The sequence below is a fragment of the Babylonia areolata genome, chromosome 25 (assembly GCF_041734735.1).
Source record: "Babylonia areolata isolate BAREFJ2019XMU chromosome 25, ASM4173473v1, whole genome shotgun sequence".
Taxonomy (NCBI): domain Eukaryota; kingdom Metazoa; phylum Mollusca; class Gastropoda; order Neogastropoda; family Buccinidae; genus Babylonia; species Babylonia areolata.
Genome location: NC_134900.1, coordinates 34,347,221 through 34,372,309, shown reverse-complemented (window position 1 = coordinate 34,372,309; position 25,089 = coordinate 34,347,221). Strand labels below are relative to the sequence as shown.

At 43.3% G+C, this 25,089-nt stretch overlaps 1 protein-coding gene across 2 annotated transcripts in view; it reads right to left on the bottom strand.

The window, feature by feature from the left end:
* Positions 1-25,089, bottom strand: part of LOC143299524 (dual serine/threonine and tyrosine protein kinase-like) — a 40,752-nt gene that overhangs the window by 4,930 nt on the left and 10,733 nt on the right. For both annotated transcript variants that reach the window (XM_076612790.1, XM_076612792.1), the window contains 8 exons: positions 21,689-22,412; positions 16,561-16,707; positions 12,107-12,189; positions 10,809-10,892; positions 7,514-7,611; positions 6,068-6,276; positions 3,517-3,673; positions 941-1,096 (listed from right to left, as the gene is read on the bottom strand). In XM_076612790.1, the coding sequence (XP_076468905.1) occupies positions 941-1,096; positions 3,517-3,673; positions 6,068-6,276; positions 7,514-7,611; positions 10,809-10,892; positions 12,107-12,189; positions 16,561-16,707; positions 21,689-22,412 (1,658 nt within the window). The remainder of the gene's footprint in view (positions 1-940; positions 1,097-3,516; positions 3,674-6,067; positions 6,277-7,513; positions 7,612-10,808; positions 10,893-12,106; positions 12,190-16,560; positions 16,708-21,688; positions 22,413-25,089) is intronic.

Genomic DNA, 25,089 nt, shown 5'->3' with positions numbered 1-25,089 from the left:
GAAAGTTAAGAGAAAATGCAGACTGGGACGAGGGAGGGGAGGGAGAGAAGGAGAGGGGGGTGGTGAAACTGTTTTGGAAAGAGCTAGACTTAAAGGCCAGACCTGAACAGGCGGTGTGAAGAGAAGAAGCCGTCTTCTAACTCAGAATCAAAACTTGAACTTTCTTGTACTTGTACATTTCAATGGTTTCACACCATCTTCTTCAGCAAAGCTGGCACAGGAAAGTCTTGAGGGGTTGGTTAAGCTGAGAGTGATGTAGCCGTGAATTCAGTCCGCTCACAGCCTCATCAACCTGACACTTGTGCTGAACAAGATGGTGTGAACCCATCGAAATATACTTTAAGTTCAAGTGTTGATGGATATGGATACTTACAAATCACCTATCCTCGTTCAGAGACTACTTTCTAAGTGCTTTACAAACACAGAGTCATTCTGCAGGCTGCCTTCATGGGCAGAGCCGACTGGCAGCTGCCATTGGGAGCTCATCAAGTTTCCATACCATTACCATCATCAGTATCACTCAAATTCAAAAACATTTTATTACTCCACATGGAAATTAACACATGCAGTCACAGGCTTGTTGTTGACACCAACATAAAATGAACATGGGCACTCTAAAAGACATTAAAACAAAGTCAAATAAAAATCCACAGCAGCTGACAAATGACTAAAACAAACCACACACACCCACACACACGTTAGGACAATTAGGCATTGCACAACAACGTATACAAATAGAAAACATCCAGCAAATAAATTGCATATATTTAAAACCACACACACACGCACACACATATTAAGGCTATTGTATACCAATGTAAACAAGTAAAAAATATCCATCAAATAAATTGTATATAACTGTAAAATGCACACACACACACACACATTGTTATTACTATGATGATTATTATTATCAATATTATCATTATCTAGTGGCTACCTGTGGTACCAGTCCAGCCCCTGTTTGATGGCGGTGTAGAGATCTTTCTGCAGGCGGTCCATCACCAAAAGAACGGCCGGTGACATCCCCCCTCCGTACATGTAGTCAATCACAGAGCCCCGCAGTGCCACTATGCGCTTGTGCTCTGGGATGTTCCTTCATGCACACACAGTGCGCATGGTGTACTGTCAATGCATTCTCTATAATGATGGTCATAACAACGCATTGTGATAATAGTGACAATCGTGACCAAAACATTCTAATGATGGTAATAATAACACACTGTAATACCACTCAGCTTATATCACAGATTGACATACGCTCAGACGGGCGCAATAGCCGAGTGGTTAAAGCATTGGACTGTCAATCTGAGGGTCCCGGGTTCGAATCACGGTGATGGCACCTGGTGGGTAAAGGGTGGAGATTTTTACGATCTCCCAGGTCAACATATGTGCAGACCTGCTAGTGCCTGAACCCCCTTCGTGTGCATATGCAAGCAAAAGATCAAATACGCATGTTAAAGATCCTGTAATCCATGTCAGCGTTCGGTGGGTTATGGAAACAAGAACATACCCAGCATGCACACCCCCGAAAACGGAGTATGGCTGCCTACATGGCGGGGTAAAAACGGTCATACACGTAAAGGCCCACTCGTGTACATACGAGTGAACGTGGGAGTTGCAGCCCACGAACGCAGAAGAAGAAGAAGAGGAGGAGACATACATTCACATATGAGCCACCAGCAAAGTGAGGGCTGTATGATCAATGGTTTCTCCATTGCAATGGGAAATCATTTACAGCTCAGTCTTTTGTGAAGGACTATGACTCTCAAACTAGGAGGCAAAATTGCACTGGCTCTTAGTGCTGCAGCCTTGGGGGCTAGTTGGCCTTTGGGAACCATCCCCAATGCCGACTGTCCTAAAACCCACTTGGCCGAGAGAGTGGGGATGTACATGGGCAAGACACTCTCCACTATAATCAAATCCTAGCCCAGATAGTCGGAACAGCAGTTGCCTCCTCTGCTGTTCTGATGGTCCTAGTCGGACACGACTGACTATCATACAGGTACAGGTAATAAAAGTAGGAACAAGTTGGGAAGCAGGTGGCAAAATGGTTAAGATGCTCATCTCCCGATACAGTGTCCATAAGGACTTGGGTTTGATACCCACTTTCGCCCTTTCTCCCAATTTGATGGGAAAACCAAACTGAGCTCTTGTAATTCGGATGAGATGATAAACCGAGGTCCTGCTCGCAGCACACACTCAGCGCACGAAAAATGAACCCATAGAAACAAAAGTATTATCCTCTAGCAAATTCTGTAGAAGAAATCAACCCAGGTACACTTCTTTTTCTTCTTTTGCGTTCACTTGTATGCACACGAGTGGGCTTTTACGTGTATGACCGTTTTTACCCCGCCATGTAGGCAGCCATACTCCATTTTCAGGGGTGTGTATGCTGGGTATGTTCTTGTTTCCATAACCCACCGAACGCTGACATGGATTACAGGATCTTTAACGTGCGTATTTGATCTTCTGCTTGCATATACACACGAAGGGGGTTCAGGCACTAGCAGGTCTGCACATATGTTGACCTGGGAGATCGTAAAAATCTCCACCCTTTACCCACCAGGCGCCGTCACCGTGATTCGAACCCGGGACCCTCAGATTGACAGTCCAACGCTTTAACCACTCGGCTATTGCGCCTGTCAACCCAGGTACACAAATATATATGCATGCACTCAAGGCCTGACAAAGCCCACTGGGTTATGCTGCTGGTTAAGCAGATGCCTAGCAGATGTGATGTAGCAAATGTGGAGTGATGGCCTAGGGGTAACGCATCCGCTTTAGAAGCGAGGGAATCTGAGAGCGCTGGTTCGAATCACGGCTCAGCCACTGATATTTTCTCCCCCTCCACTAGACCTTGAGTGGTGGTCTGGATGCTAGTCATTCGGATAAGACGATAAACCGAGGTCCCATGTGCAGCATGCACTTAGCACACGTAAAAGAACCCACGGCAACAAAAGGGTTGTTCCTGACAAAATTCTGTAGAAAAATCCCCTTCGATAGGAAAAACAAATAAAACTGCACGCAGGAAAAAAAAAAAAGAAAGAAAAAAGGTGATGCTGTAGTGTAGTGACGCGCTCTCCCTGGGGAGAGCAGCCTGAATTTCACACAGAGAAATCTGTTGTGATAAAAAGAAATACAAATACAAATATGGATTTGTCCGAATGCTGTGACACCTTTGAGAAACCGATACTGAAACTGGCACAAACCAGCGCAAAATCTCAGTCAATCTGCAAACACTGAGAAATCTGTTGTGACTTCTTCGTTTATGGGCTGCAACTCCCACGTTCACTCGTATGTCCAGGAGTGGGCTTTTACGTGTATGACTGTCTTTAACCCCGCCATGTAGGCAGCCATACTCTGTTTTCAGGGACTGTTGTGACCAAAAGTGTAATACAACATTCGCTTCTTGATCGTGAGCATATCAACCCTCTGTGTCCCTGAATCGACCCTGACCCCCCCCCTCTCACCACACCCACTGTGAGGGAACCACCCAGCAGTTCACCCGCTCACTTTGTGTAGAAGAACTCCAGTGCCAAGTCGTTCCAGTGCTTCTCGTCAGGGGGCACCACCGACTTGATGGCCACAGGGGAGTAGCTGGCCCAGCTGTCGCAGGAGTAGACAACTCCGTACTGACCCCGCCCAATCTCACGACCCATCGGGGGCATGCCTGAAAAAGAAAGCGATGTTGTTCACTGATTTTACATCTTTCCATGAAGGGTGGTATTTAAAAAAAAAAATTAAAAAAAAAAGTAGAAGAGGGAGAAGGGTGGGGGGAAGTGTAGAAAGTAGGAAAGGAGTTCAGTTCAGTTTAGTTCTTCAAGGCGATGTTGCAGCGTTCGGAAAATCCGTATCTGCTAAGCAGATGCCTGACAAGCAGAGTAACCCAACGTACTTTGTCAGGCCTTTAGAGGAAAAAACAAAAAAACAACAAAAAAACTATAACAAGTAAATAAAAGGATTAAAAAAAAAGAAAAAAAAGGAGATGAAATAAAATCAAAATACTATTTCCACTACTACTACTACTACTACTGATAAATAACAAAGAAATTAACAAATAAATAAAAGATAGTAATGACAATAATAATAACAAAGGTTAGGACAATGAATACAGTGTAGGGAAAGATTAGTAGGTGGGAGGGTGTGATGTCATGAACGGGATATGGAAAAGTGGCCTGTGTGTATGTGAGAGTGTGTGTGTGTGTGTGCATGCATGTATATGTATGTGATGATTTCTTAATGCTCTGATATCAAAAGAAAGCATCCAGTTGTGCTTGTGTGTCATGGAAGGCAGACAGGCCGGTCTAACAGTTCTGCAAGAATCCACTGTCACTACTGTTATAATCACTGCTGTTGACGTGATTGTTTATTACAAGTGGCGTGAGTGCCTGCTGATCCAGTGCCAGCTACGATGGACAGGACACGTTGTCCGCATGACAGACAGCAGGATCCCGAAGATGCTTTTGCATGGCAAGCTGAAGAAAGGCCACTGTGAACTTGGAAGACCCTGCAAGAACTTCAAGGACACCTTGAAGACAAACCTCAAAGCCTGTGACATAGACATCTCTTCCTGGGAAACAGATGCCCTTGACCGCCCTCACTGGAGGATGCTGTGCTCTAGTGGCATAAAGAGGTTTGAAAACAAGAGAATGCTAGCTGTTAAGGAGAAGCGTGAGTGAAGGAAGCAGGGCTCAACTTCTGGAGACGTTTTCCCTTGCAACACCTGTGGGACATGCTGCGCATGCAGAATCGGCCTCTTCCCCCATATGAGGACTCACACCGACAGATAAGCCTGCCTGCCTACTCATCCGTCGGTCCGACGGGAGACTCCATCACGGAGTGTCTGTGTGGTTGAAACTGACTGAAATTCTCACAGTTTTGCAAGAATCCACTGTTACTATCGTTATAATCACTGCTGTTGACGTGACTGTTTATTATAAATGACGTGAGTGTCTGTGTGGTTGACAGTGACTGAAATTCCCATTTTGGTTTTGTTGCAATGTCCGTAAATGATACCCTTTTCCAGTGTGTAAGGGGAGAATGGTGAAGACGCTTATCTGCCAATAAATGTCCATTAGGGTCTAAGTTTGAATCACAGTCTCACTTTTTTAAACCTAAAGGAAGAGTGTTACCTGTAAGGGGACACACATGCCTGTGGAACCTTTAACCTTTTTTAACCTAAAGTGCTCCATAAAAAATTGAATCCTTAGCTGCCTCGGCTGAAACAGCGGTCGGCGGTCCCCCGATCCCCTGAAATTAGCAGATCCACGGACCATTCTGATGCCTATTTAACCTTTTTTTTCAACCTAAAGAGAGAGCATTACTTGTAAAAGAAACATAAACAAAAAACAACAACAGACACCTGTCAGCTTACCATACATGACACTGTCATGGAGAGACGTGTTACCTGTAAAAAAACCAACAAAACCCACAGACACCTGTCAGCTTACCATACATGACACTGTCACAGAGAGACCTGTACCTGTAAAAAAAAAACCCAGACGCCTGCCAGCTTACCATACATGACACTGTCACAGAGAGACATGTTACCTGTAAAAAATCCCACAGACACTGCCAGCTTACCATACGAAAACACCTGTCAGCTTACCATACATGACACTGTCATGGAGAGACCTGTGACCTGTAAATAAAACCCCAGACACCTGTCAGCTTACCATACATGACACTGTCACGGACAGACCTGTTACCTGTAAAAAAAAAGAAAAGAGACAAAAAAGACACCTGCCAGCTTACCATACATGACACTGTCATGGAGAGATGTGTTACCTGTAAAAAAAAACCCCTAACCCACAGACACCTGCCAGTTTACCATACAAAGACACCTGCCAGCTTACCATACATGACACTGTCACGGAGAGACCTGTTACCTGTAAAAAAAAAAAAAAAAAAAAAAAAAAAAAAAAAAAGACACCTGCCAGCTTACCTGTAAAAAAAAACACAGACACCTGCCAGCTTACCATACATGAAACTGTCATGGAGAGACCTGTTACCCATAAAACCCCCCCCCCCCCAAAACCAAAAACACAGACACCTGCCAGCTTACCGTACATGACACTGTCGCGGAGAGACGTGGACTCCAGGGCCAGCTTGGCCAGGCGGGGCGCGTGGACCTTCCGCAGCTTGAGCCGCTGCTCCTCGATGCGGTCCAGCCTCCCACAATGCCGAGTTTCCAGCTGCTTCAGGGCCGCTGCAAAGGCCTCGTGGGAACGGTTCAGTCGGTCTTTGATCTGCCCGGCGATGCTCTTAGCTAGCCTGTGGCATGGCATCGTCAGGACGGGTTTTCGTAAGAATACAATAAACACAAGCCGCATGCAGCAAAAAAAAGGCCAAATGAATATGCTTAATAGCCAAAAAAAAGCGTAAGATGAGACAGAGCGTAAACCTGACAAGATGGTGTGGAGAGCCTTGGCCAAAGGAATGATTCAGCGCTTATAGCTTTTAGAGGCGTCTGATTGGCTAAGAACGGACCGGGCAAGACAGGTCGTCTTTTCACTGTTAACCACGCAAAATTTGGCCAAGCAGAGCAAACTGATAGGCCTAGTTTGCATCAGTTTGACATGTAGAGTATATGACACCAAATGGGGGGGATTTTTTTGTGGTTTTTTTTTGGTGTGTTGGGTTATTATGTTTTTTTTTTTTTGGTTTTTTTTTGTTGTGTTGTGTGTGTGGGGTGGAGGGTTGGGGGGACATGTGGGATTGTTTGTGTGTGTGTGTGTGTGTGTGTGTGTGTGTGTGTGTGTGTGTGTGTGGATGTTTGTGTGTGTGTGTGTGTGTGTGTGTGTGTGTGTGTGTGTGTGTGTGTCTGTGTGTGTGTGTTTAGCTTTAAAGCTGGTTGACCAGGGAAAATAGTTACCAAGTTTTGCTATTGGGTCAACACCATAGACAACTCATCAAGTCAAAACTTACCACACTATCACATTCTGAATGTTAGGTGACTTAAAAAAAAAAACTTACAAAAATCTTGGAGGCAGAACAATTGAAAACACACACACACACACAACTTCTGGTTTCATTTCTTCATGGACAGGTTTGAAAATAAATGAACATGCTTAAACTGTTATAGGCTGTTGTCAACGCCAATGGACTGTCAATCTGAGGGTCCCGGGTTCGAATCACGGTGACGGCACCTGGTGGGTAAAGGGTGGAGATTTTTACGATCTCCCAGGTCAACATATGTGCAGACCTGCTAGTGCCTGACCCCCCTTCGTGTGTATATGCAAGCAGAAGATCAAATACACATGTTAAAGATCCTGTAATCCATGTCAGCGTTCGGTGGGTTATGGAAACAAGAACATACCCAGCATGCACACCCCCGAAAACGGAGTATGGCTGCCTACATGGCGGGGTAAAAACGGTCATACACGTAAAAGCCCACTCGTGTGCATACGAGTGAACGCAGAAGAAGAAGTCAACGCCACTCAGTCCAGTCTGACACATGACAGGCCATGACTTTGATCCCACATAACAAGAAGAGGCAGGGACACCTTACCGAGCTTCACTGAGGCTGGACAGCATCTCCATGGCAACCCGTTTCTTCCACTCGCCGTCCACCTGTGGGGGGCTGTTCCAAGGCATGGACATCATCAGCTGTAAACAACACGTCGGCAAACACACTGACATCATCAGGTGTAAACGACACGTCAGGGAACACGCTGAAATCATCAGCTGTAAACAACACATCAGGAACACACTGACATCATCAGCTGTAAACAACACGTCAGCAAACATACTGACATCATCAGCTGTAAACAACACATCAGCATCATCAGCTGTAAACAACACGTCAGGAACACACTGACATCATCAGCTGTAAACAACACGTCGGCGAACACACTGACATCATCAGCTGTAAACAACACATCAGCATCATCAGCTGTAAACAACATGTCGGCAAACACACTGACATCATCAGCTGTAAACAACACATCAGCATCATCAGCTGTAAACAACACATCAGGAACACACTGACATCATCAGCTGTAAACAACACGTCAGGAACACACTGACATCATCAGCTGTAAACAACACGTCGGCGAACAAACTGATATCATCAGCTGTAAACAACACATCAGTATCATCAGCTGTAAACAACACGTCAGCAAACACACTGACATCATCAGCTGTAAACAACACATCAGCGAACACATTGTTATCATCAGCTGTAAACAACACATCAGTGAACATACTGACATCATCAGCTGTAAACAACACATCAGTGAACACACTGACATCATCAGCTGTATACAACATGTCAGCAAACACAATGACATCATCAGCTGTATACAACACACCAGTGAACACACTGACATCATCAGCTGTATACAACATGTCAGCAAACACAATGACATCATCAGCTGTATACAACACACCAGTGAACACACTGACATCATCAGCTGTATACAACATGTCAGCAAACACAATGACATCATCAGCTGTATACAACACACCAGTGAACACACTGACATCATCAGCTGTATACAACATGTCAGCGAACACACTGAAAACAGCTGTCAACAACACGTCAGAGAACGCATACCTTAGCTACTGTATGAAACACTAGAGTCAGGAATCAAAATCAAATCAAATCAAATCAAATCATGTTACTGAAACCCAAACTGACCACGAAAAGGACCATTAACTCACTCGCTGCCATTGTCCGCATATGCGGACATCGTCAGAGAAAGCGTTGGATGCCAATGTCCGCATATGCGGACTTGGATTTTAAAAAGTCGTGCTGTCGGAGTGACGCGTAGGATGCGAAAATCAAAAGCAGATGTGATATCTTACGTCACCTCTGGTCAGCTTTCCATTCACACACGCTACGTGTGTGTCGCGATAAGCTCAACCGCAGTTGATAACAAAGCGTGCCCCCTGTCAGCTTTGTAAGTTGTTTGACAAGATGGCGTCACGGCGAAGTGTTCGACACGGTCGGAGAGGTGAAATGTTACTCAGCGTCGAAGATGCTTTGGAAATGATCCAAACTGAAGGCTCTGATGTCGAAGGAGATAATGTTGATTCTTCGGACAGTGAATTTGAACCAGATCCCGATGAACTAGAAATAGATTCGGCCGCTGAAGAGAGTGTTTACAATGGAGAGGAAAGTGAGGAACATGTGCCAGCAGATGAGACAGACACAGACGACGAAACCACTGAGGAAACGGACAATTTTGCAAGTGTTTTCACCAGTGATTGGACTGACAATTTTTCCTTTTTCCCTCTTGCACATCCCTTCACTGGCATACCAGGTTTGTCAGCTGACTGGCCAGTCAACACCCAGCCGGTGGAGTTTTTTTCTTCGTTCTTTGATTTTCATTATGTAGAGACAATATTTTTTTTGTATGTGTGAATTTCAACTTTCTTCACCACCTGTTCATACTTCATTGCATGCACTAGGTCTTCAGTTCCTCAAATAGTGTTAGAATGTGATGTGGAACATTTTGGTGTACCTTTCTGATGGGTGCAAAAATGCTAAAAAATACACAAAATATGGATACCGTGATCAACATCAAGATGGTGAGTAAATACTTTGATTTTCTGCACACATATGGAACAACATTCCTTGCATACATATACTAAATATCAATTGTCTGGGTGTTTATTTGCTTTTTTTACAATTTTTTCCCCATCCTATACAAACCCTGGGTTTTCAGGGATTGGCAAGGGCAAAAACTCTTGGCATGGAGTGAGTTAAAGGTCTGAATACCAATCGGTTCTTTCTCAATACCAAAAAGAAACCAAAATAAAATTCAAAAGGTTAATCAAAACAATGTGTAACAAGAGAGGCAAGGCCTTCAAGACTCACTTGTGATAAATTAAGTCCCCTAGCATTAATCACAGAGTAATTTCCTTTTTTACTATCTGCACCAAAACGTTTGTAAAATAAATAAAAATTCCATGCTTAGCAAAAGAAGTCCCTGTTTGAACAAAAATTGATAATAATGACTCCTCTTGTTGTTTCAGAATAAGAGGTCAAAGTGCCAAGTTTAGAGAATACAAAAAATATAAATATAACAGTAAATGCAGTTTGCATATAATCAGGCTTCATTTTTTATTTTTTTGTACCCATCCCAGAGGTGCAATATTGTTTTAAACAAGATGACTGGAAAGAACTGAATTTTTCCTATTTTTATGCCAAATTTGGTGTCAACTGACAAAGTATTTGCAGAGAAAATGTCAATGTTAAAGTTTACCACGGACACACAGACACACGGGCACACGGACACACACACACAGACACACACACACAGACAACCGAACACCGGGTTAAAACATAGACTCACTTTGTTTACACAAGTGAGTCAAAAAAGGCCAATTCCCTCACATCTCGCTCCATTCAAGTAAAATTCAAAATCAAGTTCAGAAAGAAGTGACTGAAATTTAGATTCTCCCTCATACTCCAAACTCGAGGTCATCAAGGCACTCCATAGTCCACGGTCCTCAGCCATTTTGCTGATGTCACCCCATCATCTGTTGACAAGCATGTGGTCGTCTCCCTTTACTGCTTACTGCCCCTTCACCTCGGGCTGTCCCTTTTTTTTCTTTCTCCATGTGTACAATGCTTTGACATGCTGTTCTTTTTGCTGGGGAGCCTCAATACATGTCCCAGTCAGCAGAGTCATGTTTCCAGATGATGGGCTGATGTGATCTCTCTCTCATCTTTTCATTTAAAATATAATCATAACCCCCCCCCCCCCCCCCCCCCACACACACACACACACACACACACACCTCCCATGCCCTCTACCCATGCACATACATTCATTGTGGATGATAATGACGTATACCTGTTTCATCTTTTCCAGAAGACTCTTGATGAAGGAAGAGCTGGACCGTACAGTGATCTCAACCTGGTAAGCAGCGTTTAGAATCTGCACACACACACACACAATCATACACATATACACACAAGCCATATGGTGTTTTAGCAAATATATTAATATATCTTTAATTTGTTTGACTGAGGACACTGGTCACTTTTACTAGCTCTCATTTCTATCCCTTTAGATTCCCCAGAATTTGACATAGAACAGTGTGGGCAGTGCTGCGCATCCAGAATCAGCCTCTTCTCCCATATGAGGACACACACCGACAGATAAGCCTGCCTGCCTACTCATCCGTCGGTCCGATGGGAGACTCCATCATCATAACTCTAAACTTGAGAAAACCGAAGACAAAGAGGATGCAGGGAAGGGATGCAGTTTTAATCAGTTTTACGGGTTAACCCATTCAACCCTGAGGAGTTTACAGCCTTGTCAGACTTCAATGCTATAACTGATTCAGAAAAACTGCACAAAACATACTGTTTTTCCTCCAATTTAAGTGTGGGTGCATTTAGAAATAATGTTGAAGTTAATTCCCTTTCCTTGCAGTTTATACACATGTAGAAACATGAAAACTATTAAAATGTGACAACTTCTTATGCCATAGCAATGTGTGGGTGCAGGACTAAATGAGTTAAAAGTAAAAAAAACAAAACAAAACAAAACAAAAAAAAACCCCACTTCATCCACTTCTCTATGCAAAACAAAGGCATCTGGGCTTGTATTTATTAGACGCTCCTATGAACATTTCGTGCACTTGTTTGGTTTTAATCATATTAACATTTCACGTACTTGTTTGGTTTTAATTAACTGTTGCGATGTTGGTGTTAAGTATTGATACTTAATCATCATATCAATGCATCAACTGTTGCGATGTTGGTGTTAAGTATTGATACTTAATCATCATATCAATGCATCATTCAGGTATTGTGATGTGTGACATGCACGTTGAGTGTCATATTGTGCTCATTGATTTTTTGTGTGTGTGTATGTACATAAATTACCGTCAGTGTTTGGCTGGACAGAGAGCATGTTTTTTTTTTTGTTTTGTTTTTTTGGCTTTTTTAATATAAATTGTCATTTTGGTATTTAAGTAAAGATTTTCACATTGTGCAGCACAATATGGCATGTTTTACATGAAAAGGTGCTCTATGAATTAATTATTGTTGATATTAACATAGTACACACACACACACACACACACACTGAGATCTGAATCTATGTCCTCCTCATCCAAATTTCGATCCTTGCCCACTACAAACCTGTTTCAGAGCATCCGTTGTTTTGGCCTCTTCAGGGGAGTCTGCTTGTCCCTCTAGACTCTCCAAGCATCTTGTCAGAATGCCTGTCAACAGGTAAGACAGAAGCGTCCAGTCCAGGTAGAGCAGAAAAGTCCAGGTAGGACAGTAAAGGTTGCAGTAGTTCTCAATTTTATTTCTCTGCACTTTGATGTAGGACGACAAAAACAGGGAGAGGGATGGGACAAGGGAGTGGGGCGAAGGTTAAGGAACAGAAGCATGTTACACCACACATTTGTGTGTGTGTGTGTGTGTGTGTGTGTGTGTGTGTGTGTGTGTGTGTGTGTGTGTGTGTGTGTGTGTGTGTGTGTGTGTTTGTGTGTGTGTGTGTGTGTATGTGTGTGTGTGTGTGAGCATGTGTGTGTGTGACAGCTAGAGAGAGAGAGACAGAGAGAGAGAGAGAGAGAGAGAGAGAGAGAGAGAGAGAGAGAGAGAGAGACACAGAGGGAGAAAGAATAAAGTAGAAAAACATGAGACATGACCAAATGAGGAGAGAAGACAGGAAAAAAAAGAGCTAACATCAAACAACTATTTTTTTGTTGTTGTATTTTTTGTATTTCTTTTTATCACAACAGATTTCTCTGTGTGAAATTCGGGCTGCTCTCCCCAGGGAGAGCGCGTCGCTATACTACAGCGCCACCCATTTTTTTTGGTATTTTTCCTGCGTGCAGTTTTATTTGTTTTTCCTATTGACGTGGATTTTTCTACAGAATTTTGCCAGGAACAACCCTTTTGTTGCCGTGGGTTCTTTTACGTGCGCTAAGTGTGTGCTGCACACGGGACCTCAGTTTATCGTCTCATCCGAATGACTAGCGTCCAGACCACCACTCAAGGTCTAGTGGAGGGGAAGAAAATATCGGCGGCTGAGCTGTGATTCAAACCAGCACGCTCAGATTCTCTCGCTCCCTAGGCGGACGCGTTACCTCTAGGCCACCACTCCACTATATCAAACATCCTACTGGACTGTGCAACAAATCTTCTGCAATATATTAGTAAACATCCTGAAATATCATTTACCATCTTAAAATTGTCAAAAATACATTGAAGTAAACTCTGCGAGAAGTCAACATTTTGAGGACGCAATAGCAGAAAGTCTTTATCGTTCCATCACACAGGTTCCTTACTATCATGGTCTGCTGCAAGCACGGAGGAGGAGGAGGAATTTTGTTTAATGTCCCGTCACACATATCGGTGATTGAAGACATTTTGTTAAAGTATTTATGAATACATCTGAGTATTATTGGTTAGAAGGGGTGGGAGATGTGGATGAATGGAGGGTTGGGAGAAACTGGGCAAATCAGGGTAAAAATGTGGGTGAAATTTGGAAGAAAAACAACAACAACAACAAAACAACTCTAAATACAGTTACAGGAAATTACTTAAAGTGCTTCGTAAAAGAGAAGTCGTTAAACTGACAAGCGAAACAACTGATAATGAATGCAAAAAGTCAAAAACATCAAGCACAGCAAGCACGGAATTACATGGACGAGTATACTCATCAGTGTGGATAAATGTGAGTGAGAGAGAGAGAGAGACAAGACAAAGATGATCAAGAATCATCCCATGCCTTGATCAACAAGGAAATGTACATACAATAGTGTGGATGAATGTGTATGTATGTGAGACAGAGAGAGAGAGAGAGAGAGAGAGAGAACGAACGAACGAAACTGTTTTAATGAACTTTGGCCATGGACCACAATTCAGAAACCAGGGGACTGGGGGTGGGCATGGGAAGGGGTATTATAACACTTGAATAGATGACACAATATCATAATATTCATGGACTTGACATTAATTCTACTTAATTAGGTCTGAGTATATGATTTCTCCTTTTGATCGCATGGAAAATAAATTGTGATACATTTCTCTGCTTGTTGTTTGATCGGAGAAGTGAACTAAGAGACATGTTTAAACAATCTTGAAGAAATTTTGTCCGTAAATCATTATATACAGAACAAACACAGAGAGAGAGAGAGAGAGAGAGAGAGAGAGAGAGAGAGAGAGAGAGAGAGAGAGAGAGAGAGAGAGAGAGAGAGAGACAGACAGACAGAGAGAGAGAGAGAGAGAGAGAGAGAGAGAGAGAGAGAGAGAGAAGACAGTGATGATAAAAAGTTCATCCGATGCTTATGTCAACATGGACAAGTACATACAATAGTGTGGATGAGTGTGAGAGAGAGACAGAGGGATAAAACAGATATGATCAAAAACCATTAAACCTATGTTAACAAGAAAATGCACACACAGCAGTGTGGCTGAGTGTGAGGGAGACAGAGAGATAAGACAGAGATGATCAAAAATCATTCGATACTTATATTAACAAAGACATGTACACACGGCAGAGTAGTTGAGTGTGTGTGTGTGGGAGAGAGAGAGAGAGAGAGAGAGAGAGAGAGAGAGAGAGAGAGAGAGAGAGAGAGAGAGAGAGAGAAGACAGTGATGATAAAAAGTTCATCCGATGCTTATGTCAACATGGACAAGTACATACAATAGTGTGGATGAGTGTGAGAGAGAGACAGAGAGGGATAAAACAGATATGATCAAAAACCATTAAACCTATGTTAACAAGAAAATGCACACACAGCAGTGTGGCTGAGTGTGAGGGAGACAGAGAGAGAAGACAGAGATGATCAAAAATCATTCGATGCTTACATTAACAAAGACATGTACACACGGCAGAGTAGTTGAGTGTGTGTGTGGGAGAGAGAGAGAGAGAGAGAGAGAGAGAGAGAGAGAGAGAGAGAGAGAGAGACGGTTTAATAGAGGTTATCATCTGATGTTCACATGACCTCCAATCAATGGCCATCAGAATGTCACAATTCTTAACTGTTGATATGGAAATGAGCTTTGTCATCAGAGGATGCATGCTTCATAGAAACTGCCTTTAACAAATCATAAATGAAACACATCTTCTTCTTCTTCTTCTGCGTTCGTGGGCTTCAACTCCCACGTTCACTCGTATATACGCGAGTGGGCTTTTACGTATATGACCGTTTTTACCCCGCCATGTAGGCAGCCATACTCCGTTTTCGGGGGGCGTGCATGCTGGGTATGTTCTTGTTTCCATAACCCACCGAACGCTGACATGGATTACAGGATCTTTAACGTGCGTATTTGATCTTCTGCTTGCGTCTACACACGAAGGGGGTTCAGGCACTAGCAGGTCTGCACATATGTTGACCTGGGAGATCGTAAAAATCTCCACCCTTTACCCACCAGGCGCCATCACCGTGATTCAAACCCGGGACCCTCAACGCCGACTGTCCTAAAACCCTCCTGGCTGAGAGAGTGGGGATGTAACTTGAGCAAGACACTCTCCACTATAATCAAATTCTAGCCCAAATAGTCGGAACAGCAGTTGCCTCCTCTGCTGTTCTGATGGTCATTGTCGGACACGACTGACTATCATATATATACATGTCACGCATCCATGTCTGTGGATATTGGTGCACAAATTCAACCCCTCTGCTTTTTTTAGAATGGACTGGGGAAGTTAAAAGTGGGATCAAAAGGATGATGCTCTCCTTACGTTTCCCACGCCACAAGAAGATGTGACGCAATGAATATGCTACAGCAGATTACTGTGTCACACCAGGATGGCAGATGAACCCTGCAGGCGTTCTATGCAAATCAACATCAGTCCACTGATGTGAACGAGAGCAGAAATAACATATGTGAAATGTGACAAGTTAATAGGCACAGTAACTTCACACGCTTCTTGACATGAACTTATCTTTATTGTATTAGCCTGAGGTTACTGGCTGATTTTCTTTCTTTTTTTTAAAAACTCTATTTTAAGAAGACAAACATTAAAAAAAAAAATGTTCATAAAACTGACCTGCACAGAAATCACACAGACTGTTGACTGATCTGTACAGGAATCATAGAGACTGTTGACTGACCTGTACAGGAATTAACAACAATCCACTAATGTGAAAGAGAGCTGTAGTGGTCTGGCAGAAATAACATATGTAAAATGTGACATGTTAATGGAGGGCCAGGCACAATAACTTCACATGCTTCTTGACATGAACTTATCTTTATTATATTAGCCTGAGGTTACTAGCTGATTTTCTTTTTTTTTTTTTTAAATTCTATTTTATCAAGACAAACGTTTAAAAAAACATTGTTCATAAAACTTAAATGTCACTTGCTGTGTTCCAAACTAGGAACACATCCATGTCGAAAGTGCTGACTGCTCTGTACAGGAATTATGCAGAATGTTGACAGACCCTTTAGGAATCATGTAGAATGTTGACTGACCTGCATAGAAATCACGCAGACTGTTGACTGACCCGTACAAAAATCATGCACTGTTGACTGACCTGTACAGGAATCACGCAGGATGTTGACAGAGCTGTACAGGAATCATGCAGACTGTAGACTCACCTGTACAGGAATCATGCAGACTGTCAACTGACCTGTATAGGAATCACGCAGGATGTTGACAGAGCTGAGCAGCTTGCCAGCGACATGACTGTTGAGGCGTGACAGCACCATCTCCTGGATCTTTGCAGTGCACTCCTTCACTTCGCGCGATGACAGTCGCCGTCCTGTTGTCTGGATACCTGTATTGGACAATAATAACATACCATCACAGGCCTCCGTCGCTCGGTGATGACCATGGATTCTTCTGCTTCTTCTTCATTCATGGGCTGCAACTCCCACTTTCACTTGAATGTACATGAGTGGGCTTTTACGTGCATGATCGTTTTTACCCCCACATGTAGGCAGCCAAACTCCGTTTTCGGGGGTATGCATGCTGGGTATGTTCTTGTTTCCATAACCCACCGAATGCTGACATGGATTACAGGATCTTTAACCTGTGCATTTGATCTTCTGCTTGCATAAAAATACACATGAAGTGGGTTCAGGCACAAGCAGGTCTGCACATACCTTGACCTAGGAGATCGGAAAATTCTCCACCCTTTACCCACCAGGTGCCGTTACCAAGATTCGAACCCAAGACCCTAAGATTGAAAGTCCAATGCCTTAACCAATCAGCTATTGCACCCGTCGCTTATCTGTCACTACAGTGTCTGTGAGGGTGTGGGTTTGGTTCCCTCTCTTGCCCTTTCTCCCCATGTTGGACTGGAAAATCAAATTGAGCGTTTAGTCATTTGGATGAGATGATAAAAAATGAAGGGTCCATGTGCAGTACGCACTTGGCACACTGCAAAAACAAAACAAAAAACAAAAAAAAAAAACCAACAACAACCCATGGCAACAAAAATGTGTCCTCTGGCAAAATTCTGTGGAAGAAATCCATTCTGATAGGTACACACAAATACATGCATGCACTCAAGGCCTGACTAGCATACTGTGTTCTGCTGCTGTCAGGAATCTGCCTAGCAGATGAGGTGTAGCATAAATGGTTTGCCAGATCCAATGACACCTCCTTGAAAAACTGAAACTGTAACTAAAGCTTGTTTGGAACTTTAAAAAAAAAAGAAAAAAAAGAAAAAAAAGAAAGAAAAGATAATGGTGCTAAAAAGATAACAATAAATACACTTATATAGCCCTAAATCTTGTGCGGAAACAAATCAAAGAGCTTTCACATGTAACTTTCACATGCATGCAGAATTTTGAACCAGAGATAAAGTACAAAACACAAATTTATAGAAGCTTTGAGAAAACTAAGGATAGAATTAAGGAAAGGGGGGTTGTGAGAGGGGGAGTGGGGGGGGGGGGGGTGGGGGGGGGGGGGGCTGTTTTGGAAAGAAGCAGGTTTTAACGGCCAGACATGAAAGAGCTGTCTGCGGGTACTGGACAAAACGAAACGAAAAGAAGGGGGAGATCATTCCAAGTGCCAGGTCCAGACACACAGAGAGACAAAACAAAAGTTACAGCAGACTGTGGAGTGTTTTGAGGCTGATGGCGGAGAGCGAGATATCATGTCTTCACCTACAAACTGACTGAACCCCACCGACGAACGAAGCAAACAGCTGAAAGGCATAAAGCATGCACCTGTCATTTTCCAAATGGAACTGCCCTGCATGTTAGGAATAACTAATCAAGGTATGAAGAATTGTTTTTCTTTTCTTTCTTTTTTTTTTTTATATTATAATTATTATTTATTTATTTATTTATTTATGTAAGCTTATCTATTATTTATTCACCTTTCTTCCCTTTTTTTTTTCTCAAGGCCTGACTAAGTGCGTTGGGTTACGCTGCTGGTCAGGCATCTGCTTGGCAGATGTGGTGTAGCGTATATCGATTTGTCCGAACGCAGTGACGCCTCCTTGAGCTACTGAAACTGAAACTTTCTTTCTTTCTTTCTTTATCTATTTCATTCATTTATTTACTTATTCATTTAAAAAAAAATCCTCCTACCTGAAATGGAATAATGATTTGAACTAACTGGGTAATATTATTTCCATTCAAGTGTGAGACGATATTTCTCAACGTCAGGAAAATCTGTCAAAACATGATCTGTCAATGCATCAATGTGTTTTGGCAGAAGGAAAACAAATCTGTCAACACTCTTCCCTTCAGCACACAGCCATGTTGGCTTGCTTTCTGTACAGCCTGTTATTTGTTTGAAAGAAAACAAAGCAAAAAACAAACAAACAAAACAAACAAACAAACAAAACAAAAAAACAAACAAACAAACAAACAAAAAGCTGGAAAAACAAGATCAAATCACCATCGAAAGACAAAACTAAAACTCACCTGGCACTGGAAGATAAAATGAGCCACCGGAAAATTACATACAAATTTCACAATGGAAACCCACTACATTTAAAAAAAAAAAAAAAAAACAAAAAAAAACAAAAAAACAACAACAAAAAACAAAAACTACCAACAACATAAAAATCTGTTCTGGAATATTACACAAACTCAAACATAAAAAAATCAAAATAAAAAAGGTCAAAGACTCCAAAACTTTTTACAGGCATCAGGACAGTATCAGTATCAAGTATCAGTAGCTCAAGGAGACATCATTGCATTCGGTCAAATCCATATATGCTACACCACACCTGCCAAGCAGATGGCTGACCAGCAGCGTAACCCAACGTACTTAGTCAGGCCTTGAGAAAAAAAACAAAAAAAACCTTAAAAAAAACCTTAAAAAAAAGAGAAAAAAATAATGACAGTGAATTCATATTCCCTGTATCTTGGGCTCAGCACTGGAAGGCGTGGCCCAATCCTCTCCTTCCATCATTTCAACCTTCCCCAACCAAAGTCAGGTACCCATTCAAAACTGGCGAGGTGGTTAGCGTTGCGGACTGACGGCTGGGAGGACGCGGGTTCGAATCCCAGCGGAGGTGGGTTTTTCGGCCCGTGGCCGGCTCCTACCCAGAGTTGAGTGTGCTGTGGGCTTAAATGGAGAGACACCACACAGTCAAGTATCATCCACTTCAAGGATGCGTCTTTGGGTGTGCTGCTCTAATTACTTGACAAACACTGCAAGTGTCTGTATCTCTCGGGCCTGGTTAACACCGGGATATCATTATGACAGGAAGTGTAGAGTACAGCTTTGTCATGCAGTCCCAAACCAAAATGGACCTCCACAGCAACATCGTCATCCTCCTCCTCCTCCTCCATCATCATTAATATAGACAAAACAGTCTCAAAGTCTGTGGCCTATCATGACCTGCTCTCATGGTGACCTCAGTTTCGTATGATACCCCTCCACTTCTGTGCTTGGGATGAGTCCTGTCAATGTCTTCAGTGTCGGCAGATTCATGGGGGGCTGTTGTTTGAGCGACGTGGTGGCAGTCTCCACTCTGGTGGGACGCTCACTCAGGCTGGCTCCACGATTAACCCATTGTTGTTGTTAGTAGGGGGCTCAGTAGGTGGTGTCCTAACTACGTTAAATCAGAACTGCACCAATGAACACCACTGAAGTGACTCAGCAGCAGTGCAGGGTCTCCTCTGGCGTGTGGCCTCCTGGTGACTTAACATCGATGGTTCTCTGTGGACTGACGATGCTGGAACTGCGACGGACGAACCCGGGTGTGGCCGTGTATGGGGGAATCTAAATGAGCGGCGTGGGAGTAATGCCACTGAAACGGTGCAGATGATGGGGCAGCAAAAAAAACAATAATAATAATAATAATGGATACTTATATAGCACACTATCCAGAAATCTGCTCTAGGTGCTTTACAAAAACGCTTTTGTTAACATAAAACATCTTATCTATGTTACATACACACACCAAAATGTGACTACACACACACACACACACACACGCACACACACACACACACACACACACACACACGCCGCATACATACATTTTAACATACATGTGTATCTAACACATACGCACACATAGGCAGGCACAAACTTACAAAAACACACGCACACGCACACACAATACACATTCATATACATGCATGTAGTTATGTACACATACATATGTATACACACATAGTCAAGCACAGCTAACGCAAAGGAAGTGGACCTGCCACAACTGAACTTATTGCTGAGGGAAAAGGTGAGTTTTGAGACGAGATTTAAAAGATACGAGGGAATCAGAATGACAGAGGTTATCAGGGAACAACAACCCCCCCCAAAAAAAAAAAAAAAACAAAACAAAAAACAAACCTGGGTGGAATGCAGGAAAATCGGAGAAAAGTGCCTTTCCAAAGAACACAACAACATTCCAAAACACTGAAAACCCCAATCGCAGGTAAACACTGGATCAGATGTTCATTAGTGGAGTGATGGCCTAGAGGTAACGCGTCCGCCTTGGAAGCGAGAGAATCTGAGTGCGCTGGTTCGAATCACGGTTCAGCCGCCAATATTTTCTCCCCCTCCACTAGACCTTGAGTGGTGGTCTGGACGCTAGTCATTCGGATGAGACGATAAACCGAGGTCTTGTGTGCAGCATGCATTTAGCGCACGTAAAAGAACCCACGGCAACGAAAGGGTTGTTCCTGGCAAAATTCTGTAGAAAAATCCACTACGATAGGAAAAACAAATAAAACTGCACGCAGGAAAAAATACAAAAAAATGGGTGGCGCTGTAGTGTAGCGACACGCTCTCCCTGGGGAGAGAGCAGCCGAATTTCACACAGAGAAATCTGATGTGATAAAAAAGAAATACAAATACAAATGTTCAATACCTGATTCTGCTACAGTGCCATCATTTCACACCAACACAACCCCCCAACCCCATCACCCCCCTAAAACAACAAATAAAACCACAAAAAAAAAACCCTCTACAAAGCATTACACTTTTCTTGCTAATGGTACATTACACAAACAAACAAAAAAACACACACAAAAAAAACATCTACAAAGCATTACATTTTTCTTGCTAATGGAGCATTACACAAACAAACAAACAAACAAAAAAAGGCTACAAAACATAAAGCTCTGCTTGTTAATGGTGCATTACACAAACAAGCAAACAAAAACCTACAAAACATAAAACTCAAACAAAAAACCTCCAAACAACAACCACCTCCAAAGTATAAAACTCTGCTTGTTAATGGTGCATTACACAAAGTGAAACATACTCAAAAAAAAAAAAAAAAGAAAAAAAAGAAAAAAAAAAGAAAGAAAGAAAAATCACAGAGAAGACGGCGCAGAACTCACCATGAGTGTTGAGCTCAAAACCGGCCGCATCTTCCTTCACGTCCTCAGAGATGTCGCGGATGGTGTCGGAGATGATGTTCTTGATGTCGTTGATCTTGGACACAGCGATGGCCAGCAGCGACCGGTACAGCTCGTCCTCCTTCTCCCGCGCAAACTCCAGCTTCTTGGGCGTGATGAGCATGTCCCGCGCCATGTCGAAGGCCGACAGGATGAACATCTTGAGGCAGCGCGTGTGCGAGTTGTTGAGCACGGTGGCCGCGTTCACCAGGTAGCTCTGGCACGTCTGCCGCACGAAGCGGGCGAAGCGCGGCATGAACTCATTGAAGCGCTCCACGAACATGTTCTCCACGTGCAGGTAGTCCCGGGTGAGCTTGGCCCGGCGGTACTGTGCGTCCCGTTCGGCGCCTGGCAGGTACCCCAGCCGACCCAGCTGTGCGTGGAGGTCAGCGGCGGAGGGTGAAAGGTCAGAAGTTGTGGTGGTGATCGGGGTTGTAGAGGAGGAGGTTGCACTGTCTTGCTCGGTGGTGGTGGTGTCGGTGGAAGTGGATGTGGACCTGGAGGGAGGGTGAGAGGAAGGGGGCGTGGTCTGCTGCTGCTGCAGGGACTCTGGGCAGCCGTCAGGTGGGTCCGTGTCGATGGTGCGTGAGCCGGGGGGAGGCACCCTCACGAAGAACACCGGCTGGAAGCCTGTCACCATGCCGATCTCCCCCAGGTCTTGGATGTCCTGGACATGGTCGTTAGTTAACACCCGTAACACATGATTCTATTTACACTGAGTACATGTTGTGTTTGATCATGCCAGCTCTTGAGTTGTTATTTCATTTGTATTTGTTAGCAGTCTAACTGGTCAGGCATCTGCCTAGCAGATGTGGTGTTGTGTGTGTGTGTGTGTGTGTGTGTGTGTGTGTGTGTGTGTGTGTGTGTGTGTATGGATTTGTCTGAATGCAGTGACACCTCCTTGAGAAACTGAAACTGTTACTGAAACTCATTAACATAACCACCTTGTGCAAATATATTGTATTATTGTCTTATATTGCATTACTGTTTGTGACTACAGATTTCTCAGTGTTGAATTTGGGCAGCTCTCCCTAGTGGGAGAGTGAGTTTCCATGGTGCAGTGCCACCATTTTTTTCTCTCTCTTTTCCCTGTGTGCAAGGCTATCAGTTAAATTGAACAACCAACCTCAGATCTCTTCAGATAATTTAGGGACATAGGCCAAAGCTCAGATGTAAACTATTTTTGAGTTAACCCTGACATCACAGCATTTCAACCCACTTCATGTTCACCACTTTGTCACAATTGAGAGACAAGTGAGGACAAGGATGGTGCTGTGTCATGAATGAGATCAGTCAAATAACACAAACAGACAATGACCAGATCCCCAAGGAGACTGAAATCAGTCACATGAAATCGGTCAAATAGTGCAAATGGACAATGGCCAAATCACAAACGGAAATTTGACTCAATCACAGTACGCAAAAGGACAAAGGTCTGATCCTTAAAGAGACTGAAATCAGTCACATTGCGCAAATGGACAATAAATAGCCAGATCCCCAAAGAGATTGAAATCAGTCACATGGTGCAAATGGACAATAGCCAGATCCTGAAAGAGATTGAAATCAGTCACACAGCGCAAATGGACAATAGCCAGATCCTGAAAGAGATTGAAATCAGTCACACAGCGCAAATGGACAATAGCCAGATCCTTAAAGAGATTGAAATCAGTCACAGAGGACAAATGGACAGCAGCCAGATCCCGAAAGAGATTGAAATCAGTCACAGAGCGCAAATGGACAATAGCCAGATCCCTAAAGAGATTGAAAACAGTCACATAGCGCAAATGGACAATAGCCAGATCCCCAAAGAGATTGAAATCAGTCACACAGCGCAAAGGAACAATGGCCAAATCCCTATATCCAAGGAGACTGAAATCAGTCAAACAGAGCAACAGGGCAATGGTCTAATAATCCCCACCCACAGAGACTGAAATCAGTCACATTCGGCAAATGGACAATGGCCGGATCCCCTAGGAGACTGAAACTGTAGTCACCTTTACAGCAGGGAATTGGAGTACGCTTTCATGTTTACTTGGTGTGCATGCATGCATGCATCAGTATGTGAGTGTTTTGGGTGGACTGCATGTGCTTGTGAGAGCATGCACACAAGGTGCGTAAAAATATTCTCGGTGCTGCTGAGTGCGCTTGAGCAAAAAAGAATTTGACGCAATTTTTTTAATATAATATTGGACTTCTTCCGCTTGGGGTTGCTTTACTTTTGCTCCGTCAGCAAAATCAATGACACCGTTGGTAACGACACAAACAGCGGTGACTGCATTTCAAACTCACACCACACTCATCTCATTTCACCAAGGTTCAGCAGTCAAAGGGACGGGCGCAACAGCCGAGTGGTTAAAGCGCTGGACTTTCAATCTGAGGGTCCCGGGTTCGAATCTCAGTAACGGCGCCTGGTGGGTAAAGGGTGGAGATTTTTACGATCTCCCAGGTCAACATATGTGCAGACCTGCTAGTGCCTGAACCCCCTTCATGTGTAGACGCAAGCAGAAGATCAAATACGCACGTTAAAGATCCTGTAATCCATGTCAGCGTTCGGTGGGTTATGGAAACAAGAACATACCCAGCATGCACGCCCCCGAAAACGGAGTATGGCTGCCTACATGGCGGGGTAAAAACGGTCATACACGTAAAAGCCCACTCGTGTACATACGAGTGAACGTGGGAGTTGCAGCCCACGAACGCAGAAGAAGAAGAAGCAGTCAAAGGGTTAAAGGTCTGTCTGAGTTCATTCGTGCCTGTGTGTATTTTTATGTATTTATCTATTATTTTTTATTTATTTATTTTATTTATTTATTTTATTTTATTATTTTAGTTTTTTGTTATTTTATTTATTTATTTACTTTTATTTTTTTCAAGGCCTGGCTAAGCGCGTTGGGTTACACTGCTGGTCAGGCATCTGCTTGGCGTATGTGGTGTAGCGTATATGGATTTGACAGAGCGCAGTGACACCTCCTTGAGCTACTGATACTGATACTGTAGAACTCAGGTTGTGTGTGTGTGTGTGTGTGTGTGTGTGTGTGTGCGTGTGTGTGCGCACGCCCATATAGAAACAAGTACACATGTATACAGAGTAATGGATACCTGTGCAGATAACATGTCTGTGCAACTAATGGGGGAATAACACAAGAGTGGCTAGTACACAACAGTATGACATATGTACCCAAACACACGCACATGAGCAAGAGTGGCTAGCACACAACAGTATGACAGATGTACCCAAACACACGCACATGAGCAAACCTCCCGCTTCCCCCACACACATACGCACACGCAAACACATAGAAGTACCAAAACACACTCACACACACACACACACACACACACAG